This window comes from Grus americana, chromosome 4, assembly GCF_028858705.1.
Source record: "Grus americana isolate bGruAme1 chromosome 4, bGruAme1.mat, whole genome shotgun sequence".
NCBI classification, from domain to species: domain Eukaryota; kingdom Metazoa; phylum Chordata; class Aves; order Gruiformes; family Gruidae; genus Grus; species Grus americana.
This window is the reverse complement of record NC_072855.1, coordinates 80,323,268-80,338,575: the sequence shown is the minus strand read 5'-3', so window position 1 is coordinate 80,338,575 and position 15,308 is coordinate 80,323,268. Positions and strand designations below refer to the sequence as shown.

The window sequence follows — 15,308 nt, the reverse complement described above, 5'->3', positions numbered from 1 at the left end:
ATAAGAAGCAATTTTTTTATCCCTCAGTAGATTCCTGTTTCCGAGCACAGCGTGGCTTGGCTGTCTTAATGTCTCAGCCCGGTGCGGATTGGGATGGGGAATTTGGGATTTCCCTTGAGCAATCTGCTTTTGCAGGGAGAGCCCTGGCTTTCTCGAGGTTTTCATCAAGCATCTTTCATCGGCCGAAAGAAGTGATGCCGCGTGCAGGCTTCCTCCCTCAGCTCCACGCCGTGCTTCGTAGGTTTCAAAAAGACTGATGCCTCTTTGAAGGTGGGGGGAAGCTGAAGAATTTTTAATGCACTGTGTTGAGAAGAGTTGTGGGTTTGTTTTCGGTAACCCTCTGTGTTTTCAGGAGTCTCTTCTCAATCCGAAGCTGCCTGGTGCGTGTTTTCAAGGGGAGGATGCTAGATGGCTGCGTTCAGGCTTCGCAGGTGCAATTCCCGCTCGGTCTAGCTGCTGGTTTAACACGTTTGTCCTGGAAGGTGATAATGCAACCGCTTCCCACTCGTCTCTCACGGCACTACCTGTGCTGAACGTTTCAGTGCTTGCGCGAGGACGGTCGTAGATTCCTACAGATAGGAGACGACCATGAAATGAAGCGGGTGAGTCAACACTGCCAGATGTGTGTGTTACAGCCTTTTGGACCACTCGTGCCCAACTGCTCTGTCATCACGGCTGATTCTAGACTTGTATTGTACGGAGGCACAGAAATTTAATGTAAATCCCACTCTAAGGTACTACGTGGCGATCTTTGGGTATTTTTTTTCTAGACAGAGGAGATTGCTTGAGCTCTTCGGCAAAGGAGTAATGGTAGGGACGCTGCCCTGCACAAAAATGTTCTTGTTTAGGATGTTGCCTGGTAATTGGTGAGGGCTACGTTTATGATAGTTTCTTTCAGGCTTTCTCAGCTTGCAGAATAAACCCATAAACCTGTACTTCGGGTCCCAGAACTTGAAAGTAAGATTAATAGCAGGACTTAAACACCTATCGGGTGGATTTAAAGTGGATTTACTGCGGTAGAGGAGAGAGAGAGCACTGAAATACTTACTGTTCCCAAGGCACTGCAAAACAGGCCGTCTCACCATGGCTGTACGTTATGGCAGTTTCCTTCCAGGGCCTTAAACGACATTTCTCATGGCGCTGAGCAGGAAGCACTAGGCACAAGTTCAAGGCTGTGATTTGGGATGTGCTTTCCACTGTTAACTTCATTTACTCTGGGCTGCTCAGGAGAAGCACAGTTTCTCGTATTCGGGCAAAAAATGGTCATCTGGAGAATGCGACTTGGAGATGAGAAGGGCCCGCTGTTTACGAGGTGAGCTGGTACCACCGTAGCTGTCTCCTTCTCCGAAGGGTGGGGTGGACTGGCTGTGGTGCGAGGTAAGGTGGGAGGCGTCCGATGTGTGATGGTGCAGTCCAAGAGCTGTGCCCCATCCAGGCAGCGCCGAACTGGGGAGTGACGGTTGTTTCCCTGCGGGCAGGAAGGAAGTAAGCCTGGCTGCCAGCTTCGCTCGGATGACCCACGTTACCGTCCTTTTTTGTTTTTTAAGATAAAGCTAACTAAAGTTGCAGGGAAGAACATGCCCTGTGGAGGTCAAATCAAATGACAGATGCAGGTGTTTGGAAAATCCATCATGTCGTTGTACCTCTTGAAAGTACTGCAGCGCAGAGCAGTGAAAGAGCAGTGCCGGAGAGGATAGTTTGCCTGCTTGCTTGTCTCTGGTGTTGGCAGTAAAATAGTTATTTCTCTTGAGCTAACCCTGTCATCATTAATATAGTGTGGATTCCTCCCCGGAGTACCTTTCACGGTACTGCATACTTGAACAGCGTTGCATTTGCACGTGTCCTGCATCGTCTCTGCAGCGTTTCACCTGTCTTAATTACAGTCCGTGGCAGATGCTTCCAGGTGTCTCATGATACCGGAGATGGTTGATTATAAGTTTCTTTCCTTCTCAAATTCCTTGCATTCTCAACTGTAATTTGTTTTGCTGTCTTTACAGTGCACCTTAGTGAAACTCGGGGTGTGTTTTGGTTTAGCATCATTCAGTCTAGGGGGCTTGTGAATCTGCGGTGTCTTTGAGTTCAAATCAGCATTTATTTGTGCGTTGAGGTTTCGTTCCTCCCCTTCCAGATTATCAGGTGGCCTCAGGTAAATATCCTACAGAAAAGAAAGTGAATTCCGTAGTCTTGCATCTCCCAGTTCAGTTTTATTTCTTTGCTGGGGGGGGAAAAAGGGAGAAGAGGAGGAAGGAAAAATATAATAGAATATTCTTCTAAATCCCCTACCCTTTTTTATTGCCAGGTTGTGCTTTAATTACATCCTGCATGGGAAGTAACACGTAGACAGATAGCTAAAGTATTAGAAGCACCAAGGCCTTCGTGGTGGGAACTCCCATCACCAAGGGCTTTGGGAGAGATGGTTGCATTGAAACAAGGCTTGTGATTCAAGTTGCTGAAAGTACTTGTCAGGTCTTCCAGTTCGGGGAATGTTCCTCCGTGCTTCGCTGCCGTGTTCTCAGAAATAGGTCTTTTGCAGCAAAGGATTAACCTACTTTGCCTTTGGAGGTCTTCTTCCTCGTAACTAAGCTCATCCGTGCAGTCAGACAGATCACATTTGTACCTTCTGTGGGATTCCTGGAGCTCTGGGAAGCCTCCAGGCTGCCGGTTACGTCGGCTGCGTTTATGGCACAGTGTGAATCAGGCAAGATGAAGGTGGGGAAACAAGTGTGTGAAATGATCTCTCGAGACTTCTAGTTGTGGGACTGGGGAACCTCTCCTCCCTCCCACTGCAGTTCAGATTGGCCGGGACAACAATCAAACCCAGTGTTTTTCAAGGTACACCTTATTCAGAGAGCACTTAACAAAAATCAATGTGTCCTTAGATTACACGGGAGTAGTGCCGCGTTCACCCCACCTGCATTACTCACCGCTGGATGGAAGTCATTGCTGTAGGAAGTCTTTGAAGCTGACCATATGCTGGGATTCCAGAAATGGGTCAGATAGAATTTCGTGTGGCTCGTGAGCTATTGCAGCTAGTGCTGATCGAAACTTCTTACGGGCTATAAAATCTCGTACCTGTGGGTTTAATGCCGTCTTGGGCCGCTAGACACCCAAGCGGGCATTTGCGAGAGGCAGATGTCTACTTGCTGCAGGGTTGCTGGTGCTTACCTTTGGACCATCTGGTGCTGTTCACTGTCTCCGAGTTGGGCTGACCTCTGGTTTGCTTTGGTTCGCTGCATTTCGTTTGCAGCTGATGGTGTTGGAGGGCTAAGCCTTCTTAGAAACATCCTGTTTTCCAGACCACATTGCACAAACGGGCCAGCCGAGCTCCTTTGCCTGTTTGGTGAGGACGGTAGTGTTTGCTTCCTGATGGTTGCTTGACGGTGTGCCTAAGAATAGACGATGCATGCCCTGTTATCGCGTTGCTGCTTGGCTGCTCTGTGCTAATCAGGTAGCAGAAACTTGGATCAGGAAGAAACTGGTCTGAACTTGACAAAGAGAGACCAAAAAAATGCGAACAGATATTTTTTAATTTGTACTGGGCTGACACTTCCAGATTTCTTACTGTGAGTATCTGAGTAATGGCAAAGCGAACAAAATGCTGGGGCGACCATCTGCGCAGCCAGCGGCTAAGCCTGGTTTCGTCGTGACTCTTGAAAGCATCCACCCACCGTAACCTTTTCTCAGCAGCCCATCGTGCTTTGGCAGCGTGTGCGTTTGCCTGCAGGATCGTATCTTTCCCCACGCCGAGAAGAGGATGAGTGTGATAGCTGTCCTGCTTTGTGACCCTCTCGCGGCCTGTGGTTGATGGTGCTGGAGGTGCAAGGCAGATTTAATGCCCCGCTCTCCCTATGGCTGTCTTCGTTGCGACTCCGGGCTGCGCTCCTCCCGGGGAGCAGGTGGACAGGTGAGAGAGGAACGGGAAACGCACTCTCCACGCTGTGATTTTCATTCCTAACCCATTCGGTAGAGAGGACAGTTCCCTAAAGAGGGTTTCTTATGAGTCTCTTTGTTCTTCGGAAAAGCTGTGAATCATTCAGGGTACAGGCAGATGTCAAGCATGGGATTCTTCCCAGGCTTTCTCAAAGCAGATGCGGATGAAGGAAAAGCAAAAAGCTTATCAGGATCCTGCAGGAACCTGGAATTCAAAGCATTGTGGACATGTTTCCTAAGCCCTGTAAAAACTGCCTGAGCAAAATCTTGAAAAATGGGGTTTCCTTCTTTGAGGGGAAAAAAATAATTAAAAATACCTGGACTATGTAACAGTTAATCGGTTTCACATCTTCTTTAAGAAGAAGAAAGAAAAAAAAAAAGAAAAAATGGAAGAGGAGGAGATTGCAAAGAAGAGTTATACCGTATCACAGTGTCATTATTAAATTTGTAATGAGGCAGCAATTCTTTCTAGCCAAGCGTGAAGACGCACGACAAGAATTAGCTCGCACCACGTCAGCGAGCCATCTTCAGACTGGCAAATACCCGCGGCAGCACTGAGAGCGATGTGGTGGAAGCTCTCTGGTAGCCTCTTGTCTCTGAACGTGCGTGGACATTGATGCCTCAGGCTTTATATACCCAAGAGATGTGCTTGGAAAAACACATTAGCAAGCATTCGTTTAAGCTCATTAAGGGAACAGAATCAAAATGGTTAACAAAAGCAAATTCTCAGGTGGTGTTTTCAATAATATTCAGCCCATTTTTGCGTGCCGGAAGATGCGTTTTCTTCTTCAGCCTGAACTTACGGGATGTGTATGTTTTGCCTCTGCTCAGTATTTCATAGAGTAGCTTCTGTACGTTAAGACAGTGCTACAGTGAAGGACTAAAGTGCTTTGATATAAAACTGTCCCTTTTTTAAACCATGAGTGTTGGAGAGATTTAAGGACCACCCGGTCTGTTTTCAAGAGTCTAAATAAGTGCTTGTGCATGTGCTCTTTCTTCCCCTTAGTGCTCCAGTCACCGCTACGGGCTTGCCGTATAAATTGTTCCCAGCCTTTTACCACAGATTTATTTCGAGCAAGATGTTAAGTACTGAGAAGGGGATGAGAGAGAAAAATTCATGTGCATGAGCTGTCGAGGTTATGGTAATCTTCGTCCCTTAGCTTGCTTCTATTCTGGACAGTCAAGTTTTGTAAAATTGTTTTTTCTGTAGAGAAAAAACTGGAGATGTGCAAAGTACGGATTGTATTTATTTTCAGAGCAACTCCTGACATCTCCCTGGCATTGTATTGGAACAGCAGTTCATAGAATCATGGCGTTACACGTTCTTATGCATCGAAAAAATAAATATACTTTACATAGGATTATAGGGCTTTAATTTTAAATAAATATTTTTTTTGGCCGTGACCTTTTATGCATCATTTCTGAATAATGAAAGCAAAATGAACTGTTCCAGCACGAGCCCAAAGACACTCGCGATTTATTTCCTGTCAAATGCTGCCACTTATCAATGGATGATGTGATTTATTTCTGGCTGACGGCCGATCAATTAACACACCGGTAGTTCTCCTGCTGAGACCCGCCGTGCCCTGTTTTTTTGCTCCTCTCTTATCTGTCTCGCGAGAGGGAGTTTAAATGCCTTTACACAACTATTTCTTATCCCTGCCTCCCCGAAAAGCAATGGCTCGTGTTTGAGCTGACCACCCTTTCCAGCCCTGTAGTTATTTCTCGCCTTTGCTGCGCCGCTGATAAAGGCTGCTCCTCCGTAGGCGTTCTTCAGCAGTTTTCGCCTCTGCTCCCTCCTCTCCAACCTTTGTTGCGTTTTCTGATGCTAAACAGTTCCTCGAGCAGGACTTGGTCTCATTACAGTTCGCTAGCAAAAACTCCTGTTAACGGAGATGGGGGTAACGATGACGACAAACCAGACAGGGTAACCTTATACCCATGGAATTCCTTCTTTCCTAGAGCAAGAGATAATTAGCTGTAATTACAGAACCATAGAATGGTTTGGGTTGGAAGGGACCTTAAAGATCATCTAGTTCCAATTCCTCTCAGCTTGTTTTGCGTGGGGTACACATTGCTGTCCCTGTCAAAGAATCATCTTTTTTCGAGCACGTGTGACCCGGTGGATAGTAAGGACCACGTTGCTTAACTCAACTGCTTCTTCTCTCCTTCCTCCTGTGCTGGCGCTCTCGATCTATCCTGATAATCAATTGCTGTCCCAGTGTGTGTCTTGGAAACAGCTTGAACTACAATTACAGGCACACGTCATTTTTTTCTTTAGGTAGTGAGTCTGCCAGAGGAGATGATTGCTTTCATTGTGGTGTACGCAGATGCAGGGATGAGCACAGGAAAGTCTTTTTTTTTTTTTTGTGTGTCTTCTCTACTCGTCCAGCAGTAATCTTGCTGGGAGTCACAATCTGAAATTACAGTGGGAGGTTTTGTATTTTGAAAATGTTTGTCGCTGCCTGGGTTTTGTTGTTGTTCAGTCAGCCAGGAAAGAAAGCCAGTGCTGGCATACGTCAAGGTGAAATGATGCGTGATGTTTTTCTGCGCGCTGTCCAGACAATCCAATGTGCTGATGATGCAGGTGATGACTGGACAGATGCAATCCCCGAGTCAAACGGTGATAAGAAAAAGTGTCCTGCTGGAGGAGCTGCTGGTGTGACACCAACCTGTCACAAGGTAGTACCCCCATCCACCTCGGTATTTCCTTCCAGCACCTCTTCCCTTTCCTTCTAATCACGTAATAGAGGAACTTCTTCAATTGTAGGATGCTTAGACCGATCATTTGGGAAAACTGTGTTTCTCCATTCGCCGGGGCCTTGAGATCCGTTCTGCTGCTATTCCTGCTGCTGCAGCTTCTACCGATACTGCCCTTCAATGCAAATATTGTTATCGAACCCACCGTTTGCTTGACGTTCCCCCTTTTTTTTGCCGGGCGCGCTGATTGTGTTGAAGCGCCTGTGCCGATCGCTTCTGCAAGTGAACTTTCTCCACCCGGCCTTTAGGAGCCGGGCAGTCGTATTTAATAGGTTGGTGCGTGTGTTCTTTACGCACGCTAGCTGTTGCTCTTGTGAGTCCAGTTACTACCGTATTTTGGCTCATCAAAGGTGAGTTCCTCACGATAGTCCATCCCTCTGTGGGGCAGACGGGAAGAGAAGCCTCTTTGCGTTCCCCGATTAACCCATGGGGAGGAGGAATGATGAACACTGCTCTGCAGAAAGTTTGTTCTAAAATAGAGAGGAAATGAGGCGAAAGATGGATGGTACGAAGCGTTTAAAACCCAGTGTCTTGTATTACATCTTACCTATTAAAAACGATCACAGAGACCTCTTTCCTTAAAAGAAGCACACAAATACATACATCATCTTTACTCTTTTCAGGATATTTTAAGGCTAATTTTGTTTTCAAGCCTGTAGTTTCTATGTGCCAAAGTAAATTAATTTAATCATTTGTAACAGAAGGCAACACGGAGCCCGTGTGTTGGGAGTAAAACACTAAGCTGTTCCATACCTTTTGCTGCCATTAATTTCAATTTGTTTGGTCATAAAACTACCACCTCGTTAAATCCTGACAGCTACCAGTGAACCAGAGGCTCTTGAAACAATACTAGAGGACACGAAGACAGCCTGCAAAAAATCCCTTTTTCTACGGGCCCTTCCTAATCATTTTTGTTCAGTAATGAAGTCTTTGTTCGCAAAGATTCATGACTCGGCAGGACTTTTGCAGGGGTCCCCTTCCCCCTTTGAAGGAAAAAGAGAACCAGTTTATTCATCTACTGCACGGGGAGCTGAGATTGAAGATAAGGACATAAAGGGTCGTAGTTTGTGGGAGCCGTATGAGAGATGACTGTGCTTGCATCCGCAGGAACAGCAGCAGGATTCGAGGCGCGTAATTCCTTGCTTTGCACTTTGAAAGGATACCTCCTAAATATCCACCTTGGAGTTGGAGATACCCGTATATTTGCTGAAGTGGCTTGCCAAATTGCTCTAGAGAGCGCATTGTTGCCTTCAAGAAGCAGAGTTACGTTTCACGCGGTACAGTGCTTCCGAGGGCCTGTTGCAAATGACTTTTACTGAAGGATATTTTCTTTCTTTGCTGAATCAGCTGGTTGAGCCGCAATGATTTTCATGCCCTGATGGTTTTGGGGGGGTTTTTTGTTAGAAATGGGATAACAGGCTTAGCTTGTCTTGTTCATTCTGCCCTGGCTAGATACAGTTAACATCGAAGCATTTGGCCCAACGTAGCCTGCTTTTCAGCAGCACAACGGCATGAGTTTAAAATTATGCATCCTGCTGGCAATATTACTTCATCATTTGACATATCTGTGTTGGGACTACAGAGGATATTCCCTCCTCCTTTTGAAAACATTAAAAAAAAAAAAGCTCCAAAGGCCAGCAGTGTTTCCTAGAGGGAATAGTGAGGCTGTGCTCTGCAGGGAATCCCTTGTAATATATGCACTGGATTCAGTTGCTTTAATGGCCAATTTCAGATCCGCGGTGATTTTTTTCCAAGCAGTGGCTCTGCGCACGCTAGTTGACAGCGGTTGCCTGCAGTTCTGCAGCCTTCGCTGTTTGATGTCGACTGCTGAAGTCCTGGCAGCTTTCGCGGGTTCAATTCTCAAACGAACGGCATCGTTTTGAGGAGGCAGAACGTAACATCCTCGGGGCTCTCGGACAGGTAAAGCTGCGCTTTGCCTTAGGTACACCTGCATGCTTTGCACATACACCGGAGCGTGGCACGGCGGAGGCTGTGACTCTTGCTCCTCCAGAGATAGCCATTATATGGTAATATTTGCTATAATTAAAGCCGTGCTCGAGTTTAGGTTAAATTAATCCCTTACCTCCCTTCTTTCAACAGCTGTTCAATCAAACACTCTGGGCTTGATGTCTATTCAGGAGTCATTTTTGGGGAAGATGTTTGAAATTTGCCAGTTGGCAGGTTAGGAACTGTTTGAGTAAAGGGGAGAAAACCCAGCAGGAGGACCCCAACTGTTCTTCTGGATGCTGAGGAGAATCACCGGTGTGTGCGGTTCATCAAACTCGGCGCACAATTTGGCATGGAAAAAATTCACGGCGGAAGAAAACAAACCCATTTCTCGTTCAATGATCATCTCCCCGTGTGCCCTTTCCGAGCTTATTGCAGCAAAGGCACGTGCACGAAGGGTTTGTTCACGACCCGACGGCATCAGCGGGGCCGGGCACGGATCGATGGCGTTGCCGTTTCTTGGCTGGCTCCTTTGACCCGCCGGGGCATCGGCTCCTTTGCAGGCCTTAAGATCAGAGCAGGCGATGCCAAACGCTGGAGAAAGGGGGTAAGAAGGGCTGGTCCCGATGCCAGGGAACCTGCAGCCCGGACAGACACAGGATGGGAAGGGCAGTGCAAGCACGGCGGAGAGAAACATCGTGCCTGAGAACTCAGCGGTCGTCTGCAGAAACAGGAATTAAGTGTAGGTCGTCTAGGTTTTTCTGTTTCTTCGGTTTTTTGCTCCCCTCCCACCCTAAGCTGTTGACCGGGGAGAATCCCTGTTCTCAGCAAGGATCCAGCGCGTGGTATCATTCCTTTTGTTTGCCTGACCCCTGGTTTTGTCCCTTTTTCATAACAGCGCGGTGCAGGCTTTAGTTCTCCACGAGAGAGACGCTTTGTATCCTCCCCCCTCCTTTCTCCTCCACTTCTTCTGGTGCTGATTTTATAACCGGGTTACAAGTTCCTGGTTTTTACAACATAACCGTAATCATAATTTAAGATCACTGCTGCCACGGAAGAGATGAAATCCAAAATATGATAGCTGGAAAAGTTTAAGTCTTTGGACGTTGCTCAGGTTTTGGAGGTAAGCGCGGAGGGAATGTGTGTGCGAGAGAGAGCAAGCGTTAGTGTCATCTTCCAAGTATCCGTTATTTATTGGTGCCAGTATTGAGCACGTGCTTAACACACCGTCTTGGCGTTTTCAAGCTGGTGTCGCATATCTGTGTATAGAGATGCAACGGGAATTTAAAGCAGAATTGGAGCAGAAGACTCATAAATTAAAAGATGCAACATTGGAACGGCTCTCTTGATTTAAATCCAGTTGGTTTTAGAAAAAATGCATTTGAAATTTTGACAACCAACAGGAAGGCTTAAGCATATGGCCAGTTTTAAAAATCACGTACGTTAATGAGGAAAACCAAGGAGGATGTATTTACAACCGCTTTTGAAAAGTCACTCTGTTGAGCTTCTGGATATTTTTCAGTAAACGTCTGGAATGAGTGCAGCGCTAAATCTATTTCTGGCAACGGTAGCCCTCTCTGCAGAGACCAAGGAAATAATGATTAATTTCAGTGCATTCAAGCAGTTTATCCTTTTCCCTTTTAAGCTAAGGGTTAAAAAACATGGAAAATCCTGTTTTCTTTCAATGATAAAAATGGGGCTGAGATCTACTGGATGTAAAAAACTCAGTGTGATGCAACTGTGTTACCTATAATTATTGCTTTTTAACTGCAAAATATTCTCCTACAATTATTTTCCCTAAATACTCCTCACAGGGGAAGTTATTTAACCAAAGACAGATTACTTCAGAGATAATACTGCTATTAACTTTTCATTATAGAAGGGCTGATAAGAGTTGATTATAAAGGGGGAGGAATGTGTAAGAATCAGAACAGAAATGTGGTAAACTGCAGTCCCTGAAGGGATTATAGGTAGCAGCGTTCCTTCCAGACAAGGAAAAACCCAAGTGTGGTTTTTTATTTTATATAAATTTATATATAAATTTTATTTTTTTTATATATATACACAAACAATCTGTTTGAGTACAGATGAGTCTACTTCAACTGTGACCAACCAAAAGGCATTAACCTTTAGAGGGGAACACAGAAAAACAATTGGGCTGTTGGTCTAAATAAAGATTTCTATATGCTGATTTAAATCACGATTCGAACTAACGATTTAAAAAATTTGTTTTAATTCATCTACCTTAATTCATTTGCTCTGTGTATGTGATTTGTTTGAGCCCTTTCATGCTTTTGTGGCTGTATGAAAAATAGGATCAAGTTTACAACAGCACCTAAGTGATTTAAGAATATCTGAGAAATAGCATAGTCTTCCCATCCCTGAAATAGCTACGGGCAAATTTTATTTGTAGACTCTTGATTTTTACAAGGCGGGTACAACTGGTGAAAGACTTAACGGTTAGAAAATGTAGAAAAACATCAGAGTAATGAACCACGAAAACAGTACCTTATTATAATTTGTGTAACTTTTTAATTCCCTCCTTGGAAGAAGGGGGAAAAAAATAGTTGTACTGTGGTGTTAATCGAGCTGTACGCTCTGCCTGAACGGCTCCCTTCTCTCCGAGAAGTGTAGGGCTAAAACTGAATTTCTGTTTGGTTTCTGAGCCCGAGCCGTTCCTATGTTGTTCTGCTCGTGGGCACGCTGGAATAAGCCCATTAAAAGCCCATTTTCGAGGGGGTTTTATTATATGCGAGCACGTGCCAGATTCGAAAACATGCTCGGCGGCGGCAACAGCTCCCTGTTGCAAAAGATAAAACGCGAAGTCTAAACCCGAACGGACGCTAGGAATCCTTTATGTGTCTCTGAATTACTTTCATCTCTTCGTCGCCCCGTTAATGGATATCCCCGCAGACCACGCAGCGCGCTCTCGGCTTCCCGTACCGTTTGGGTTTATTCTGCCGATCGCCTGGTATTGTCAACTAATTGGAGTGGAAATGATGAACGCAGGCGGTGTTATTGAGCTGCCAAGTCTCCTCGCTTGGCAGCCGGTGGGTGACGCCGGTAATTGTTACCAGAAGTGTAATTGCTCTGGGCTCTGCCCACCGTTTCAGCAAAGCAGCCTGGTATTCCTCCTCCGAGACACCCGATAGCTGTTTTTGCCTCGGTCGTCTCCAGCGGAGGACGACTCGTGAATGAAATCCAACCCGGCGCTGGGGCTGGGTGCTCCGTGGGTGCATCGCTCCCAGCAGACCGGCAGCCCCTTCCCCAAACCGAGAGTGCCGCCCCGACCTGGGGACAGAGCAGCCCCTGTCAAAGCTAACTGTGTGAATTTTACTGGTTTCTCCTGAAAGCAGGAAAGGTAATTAGCAGGGTACATGATGAGCCATAACAACCGCCTTGTTCTCGGCATGACGGTAAAAATTTCAAGGTTGGTTCCTGGCGAATACTGAGTTTCCGCCGCAGACTGCTGGTTTTGCCCTGCTTGGTAATTGCAGCAATACCACCGACCAGACGACCGGCTTGACAAGTCTGGCGTGCTACAGGGGCGCATCCAGCACCCGGTGACGTTCTAGGGATTGACAGAATATTTTCGTGAAGCCGTAAGAAATGGAAAGGGGGTTGGGGGGAGGACGGAAACCAACTGTTGTACGCTTCCTATTTCCACGGTCACTGCACCAGAATAGAGCACGGATTGTTATCTAGTGTGATGATATCCCACGTTAAGCGGCATCTGATCACATTACTGAAGCTTTTTACGTATTAATAGCAGCCTCGGATTATTTTTGATTTGTTGGGCGGGTTTTTTTTGCTGCGGCAGCGGGAGGAACAGGTGCAGCCATATGACGTTACGATAGCCAGTGGAAAAAGCCATGCTCAAGGAGATTTAGGTCTTTCTGTGCTCCGGTTAATGTGGTAGCGTGACGATGGCAAACCACGAGCGCTCACAGCTGCTCTGGGCTCCCACTTCCACGCTGTGTCTGCTCTTCGTCTCTCTAGCTTGTTCTTTGCTTCAATCCTTTCCTTTTACTCCTGGTTGCTTTCTTGCCGCCTCCTCTTCTCAGCTCTTTTGCTCTCTCCTGCCTTTTTCTAAATCCTCATCGGTATTCTCCAATCCCAGCACGTGCTCGCACCGTCCTGCTGTATTTTGGGTTTTATTTTATTTCGTCTTGTGTCTGGGTGCCTGCAAGCTCTAAAGGTTTGTGCGCATATCTTGATTTTTTGGCCCCTGTTCCGCAGACCGACCAAGTAATGTAGATATCTCTTCTTGCAGCGTGGTGTTTTAAAATTCAGTCGAATTAGGTATCGTTTCTTCTTTTGATGTAGGGAAATCCAGAGAATTAATAAATTATAATGGCACCGCTTGGCAGTTAAGGAGTGCTTTCCATCTTCAAAGTGCTCTGTGTGCAATATTTCATTATTTATACTGTTAATTATATTAGCACTTGTAAGGAAAAAGCCCCTTAAACTGTCATTGATAAAAGTATACTCTTAACAGGATAAGAATTCAGCGCTTAAATTGTAGCAGATAATTTGTCCGCTGAGGTACACTGCCTTGGAGAAGACGTAAGGCGGATTTGCAGCGGTTCTTTGAGCATCAACTGAAAAGTCTTGCTTTATGTTGTAAACAGTAATACCTGGGAGCTTTAAAGTGTCTTTGTAAGTGCCGGATGAGTAGTGAGGAAGCCTTACAGGACAGGTAGGTGGGATCCTGGTTTTGCAGCTGGGTGATTAGTATCTCCGTTCCCATCAGCAGAGTGACTTAGGAGCCTTTCTTACAATTCTGGGGCTTCTGTGCCACCTCTGAACACGTTACCCGAGCTGGGGCGGACCAAGATCTCACACTTATCTGAGGGCAAAACCGGGAAGAACGTTCTTAAGCTGTTGGCCCACGTTTGGTTGCCTCAGCGATAGTCACGTTTGAAATGAAAAAGCCAAAAAGAATCACGAAAATACCAGCGGTCCGCGTTCTCCAGGTCGTACGAGCTCCGTATACTCACCAATAACGCTTTTTATGCTTTTCTGCATTAGCAGCTCTTAGCTACACGCTTCCACGTGAGCAAGGAACACAGGAAAATTAGCCTGAAACGTGATCCTAAGGAATACCGCCAAAAGCAATCGTTGCAATAACCTCCCTGTTGTTGTAGGTATTTCCACCGTGTGTACGAAGTACGTGTGCTGCTTTTCTCTCCCGTCTCAGAGGAGTTAAATGGCCTTGCACTTCAAATGGCTGGGAGCCAGAGCGTTGCGTTTTGCCCCGTTCACTGTCGCGCTACCATTCAGACATCTAGCGGCATTTCTGTAGAGAAATCAGTAAACTTAATTGTCACCGAGCTTTTCAAATTTGAGTTTAGGTCTGGCGCTCCATAGCCAGGAATCTTAAGCTAAATGTTGAACTGAACGCCAAGACCCGTGAACTCCGTGGAAGAGCCCTATATCCAAAAAATCAGGTAGTAGTTTCCTGACTATTAACTAGATTGTGAATTCTTAAAGCCTCTGCAGAGCTGCGCCGGTGTTGATCTGATACCTGGCAAATGGAAATCACTGACACGTGCGGATGCTTCCAGGCATCTGCTGGATGGATTTAGAAAAATCTGATTTTGAGCCCACAGATAGGAGCCAGCCTTCTTAGACTATAATAGAAAATAATAGAAAATAGAGGAGGGAGACGACCAAAGAGAGGGTTTTCTTATCGGAAACTCGAGCATTTAAGTCTCATAATATGCGTAAGGGTGGCCCTGTGCTGACCATGTCCTCTGGCCATTATTCCACCATGGAAATACTACTTTTTTTTTTTTTTTTTTTTTTTAAAATAATGCAGCGAGGCCGCAGGGTGAAGGTTTAGGATGATGAGGTGCTAAACCTGCTCTCTCCCTTTCGGCTCGCTGCGCCCAGTGCTTTCCCCAAGGTTGGCTTCTGAGACGGCAGCTGCCGGTTTTAAAATGCAGACTGCTTTTCCGCGTTGACATCCTTCTCGCCCAGGTTTTCTCCTTTGCCACCCACTGTTTTGGGATTCTCCTTTCAGCTGGAAGCACACAAGCGAAGGAATAAATCAACAGATGTGTCAAATGGTTTGGTCAAACAGATGAAATGTCACTTTTTGCCAGTGGAAGGATATTAGGACTTCTGGGTGTTATCGTGGTTCTAGGAGTCTCAGGGTGGATCTGAGTATGATAAAGCTTTGTTAAAGAGAGCAGAATGAGTTGACTGCGGCGTGCGTGTTAGCTAAGGCTTGGCACGCACCTAACCTAACCCAAATTTATTCTGTAGCTGTGCCGTAAATCTGCTGGCAGAGATGAAGTCAAGGTTTCTGTTCTGCAGCTACGGCCATGTGTACGTGAGAGGAGAACCAGCTGTATTACCGGCGCAGAAATTACCGTCTCTCTTTATCTTATTGATATCTTGCCCCAAGGGGCCGTACGCTTACCGCCATCTCTTGCTGTCACTAAGGTTAGCGTTGCCACCATCACTAAATTAACAGAGGATCTCCCTAAATTTCTGAGTGTTCGTTGCCTGCGCGTGTACTTTACCGCGAGAGAAGAGCAGAGTTTGATACGGACAAAACGCTTTCGTAAAGCACCGAAGAGGCACGAGGATTTGTTCGCAGTATTTCTGCTTATCCTACTGTTTGCAGGTTTGCGCTCTTGATCCGGCGTCATAAAGGAAACCGC

The 15,308-nt window shown here is 46.1% G+C and overlaps 1 protein-coding gene across 14 annotated transcripts in view; it reads left to right on the top strand.

Annotated features, from left to right (window-relative positions):
• Positions 1-15,308, top strand: part of FRAS1 (Fraser extracellular matrix complex subunit 1) — a 160,563-nt gene that overhangs the window by 39,134 nt on the left and 106,121 nt on the right. The window contains exon 1 of one of the 14 annotated variants that reach the window (XM_054824197.1): positions 579-602. The exons of the other annotated variants lie outside the window; for them this stretch is intronic. Coding sequence (XP_054680172.1) covers positions 594-602 — 9 coding nt within the window. The 5' untranslated portion in view covers positions 579-593. Of the gene's footprint in view, positions 1-578; positions 603-15,308 lie in introns of those variants that run through there. 14 annotated transcript variants of the gene reach the window in all.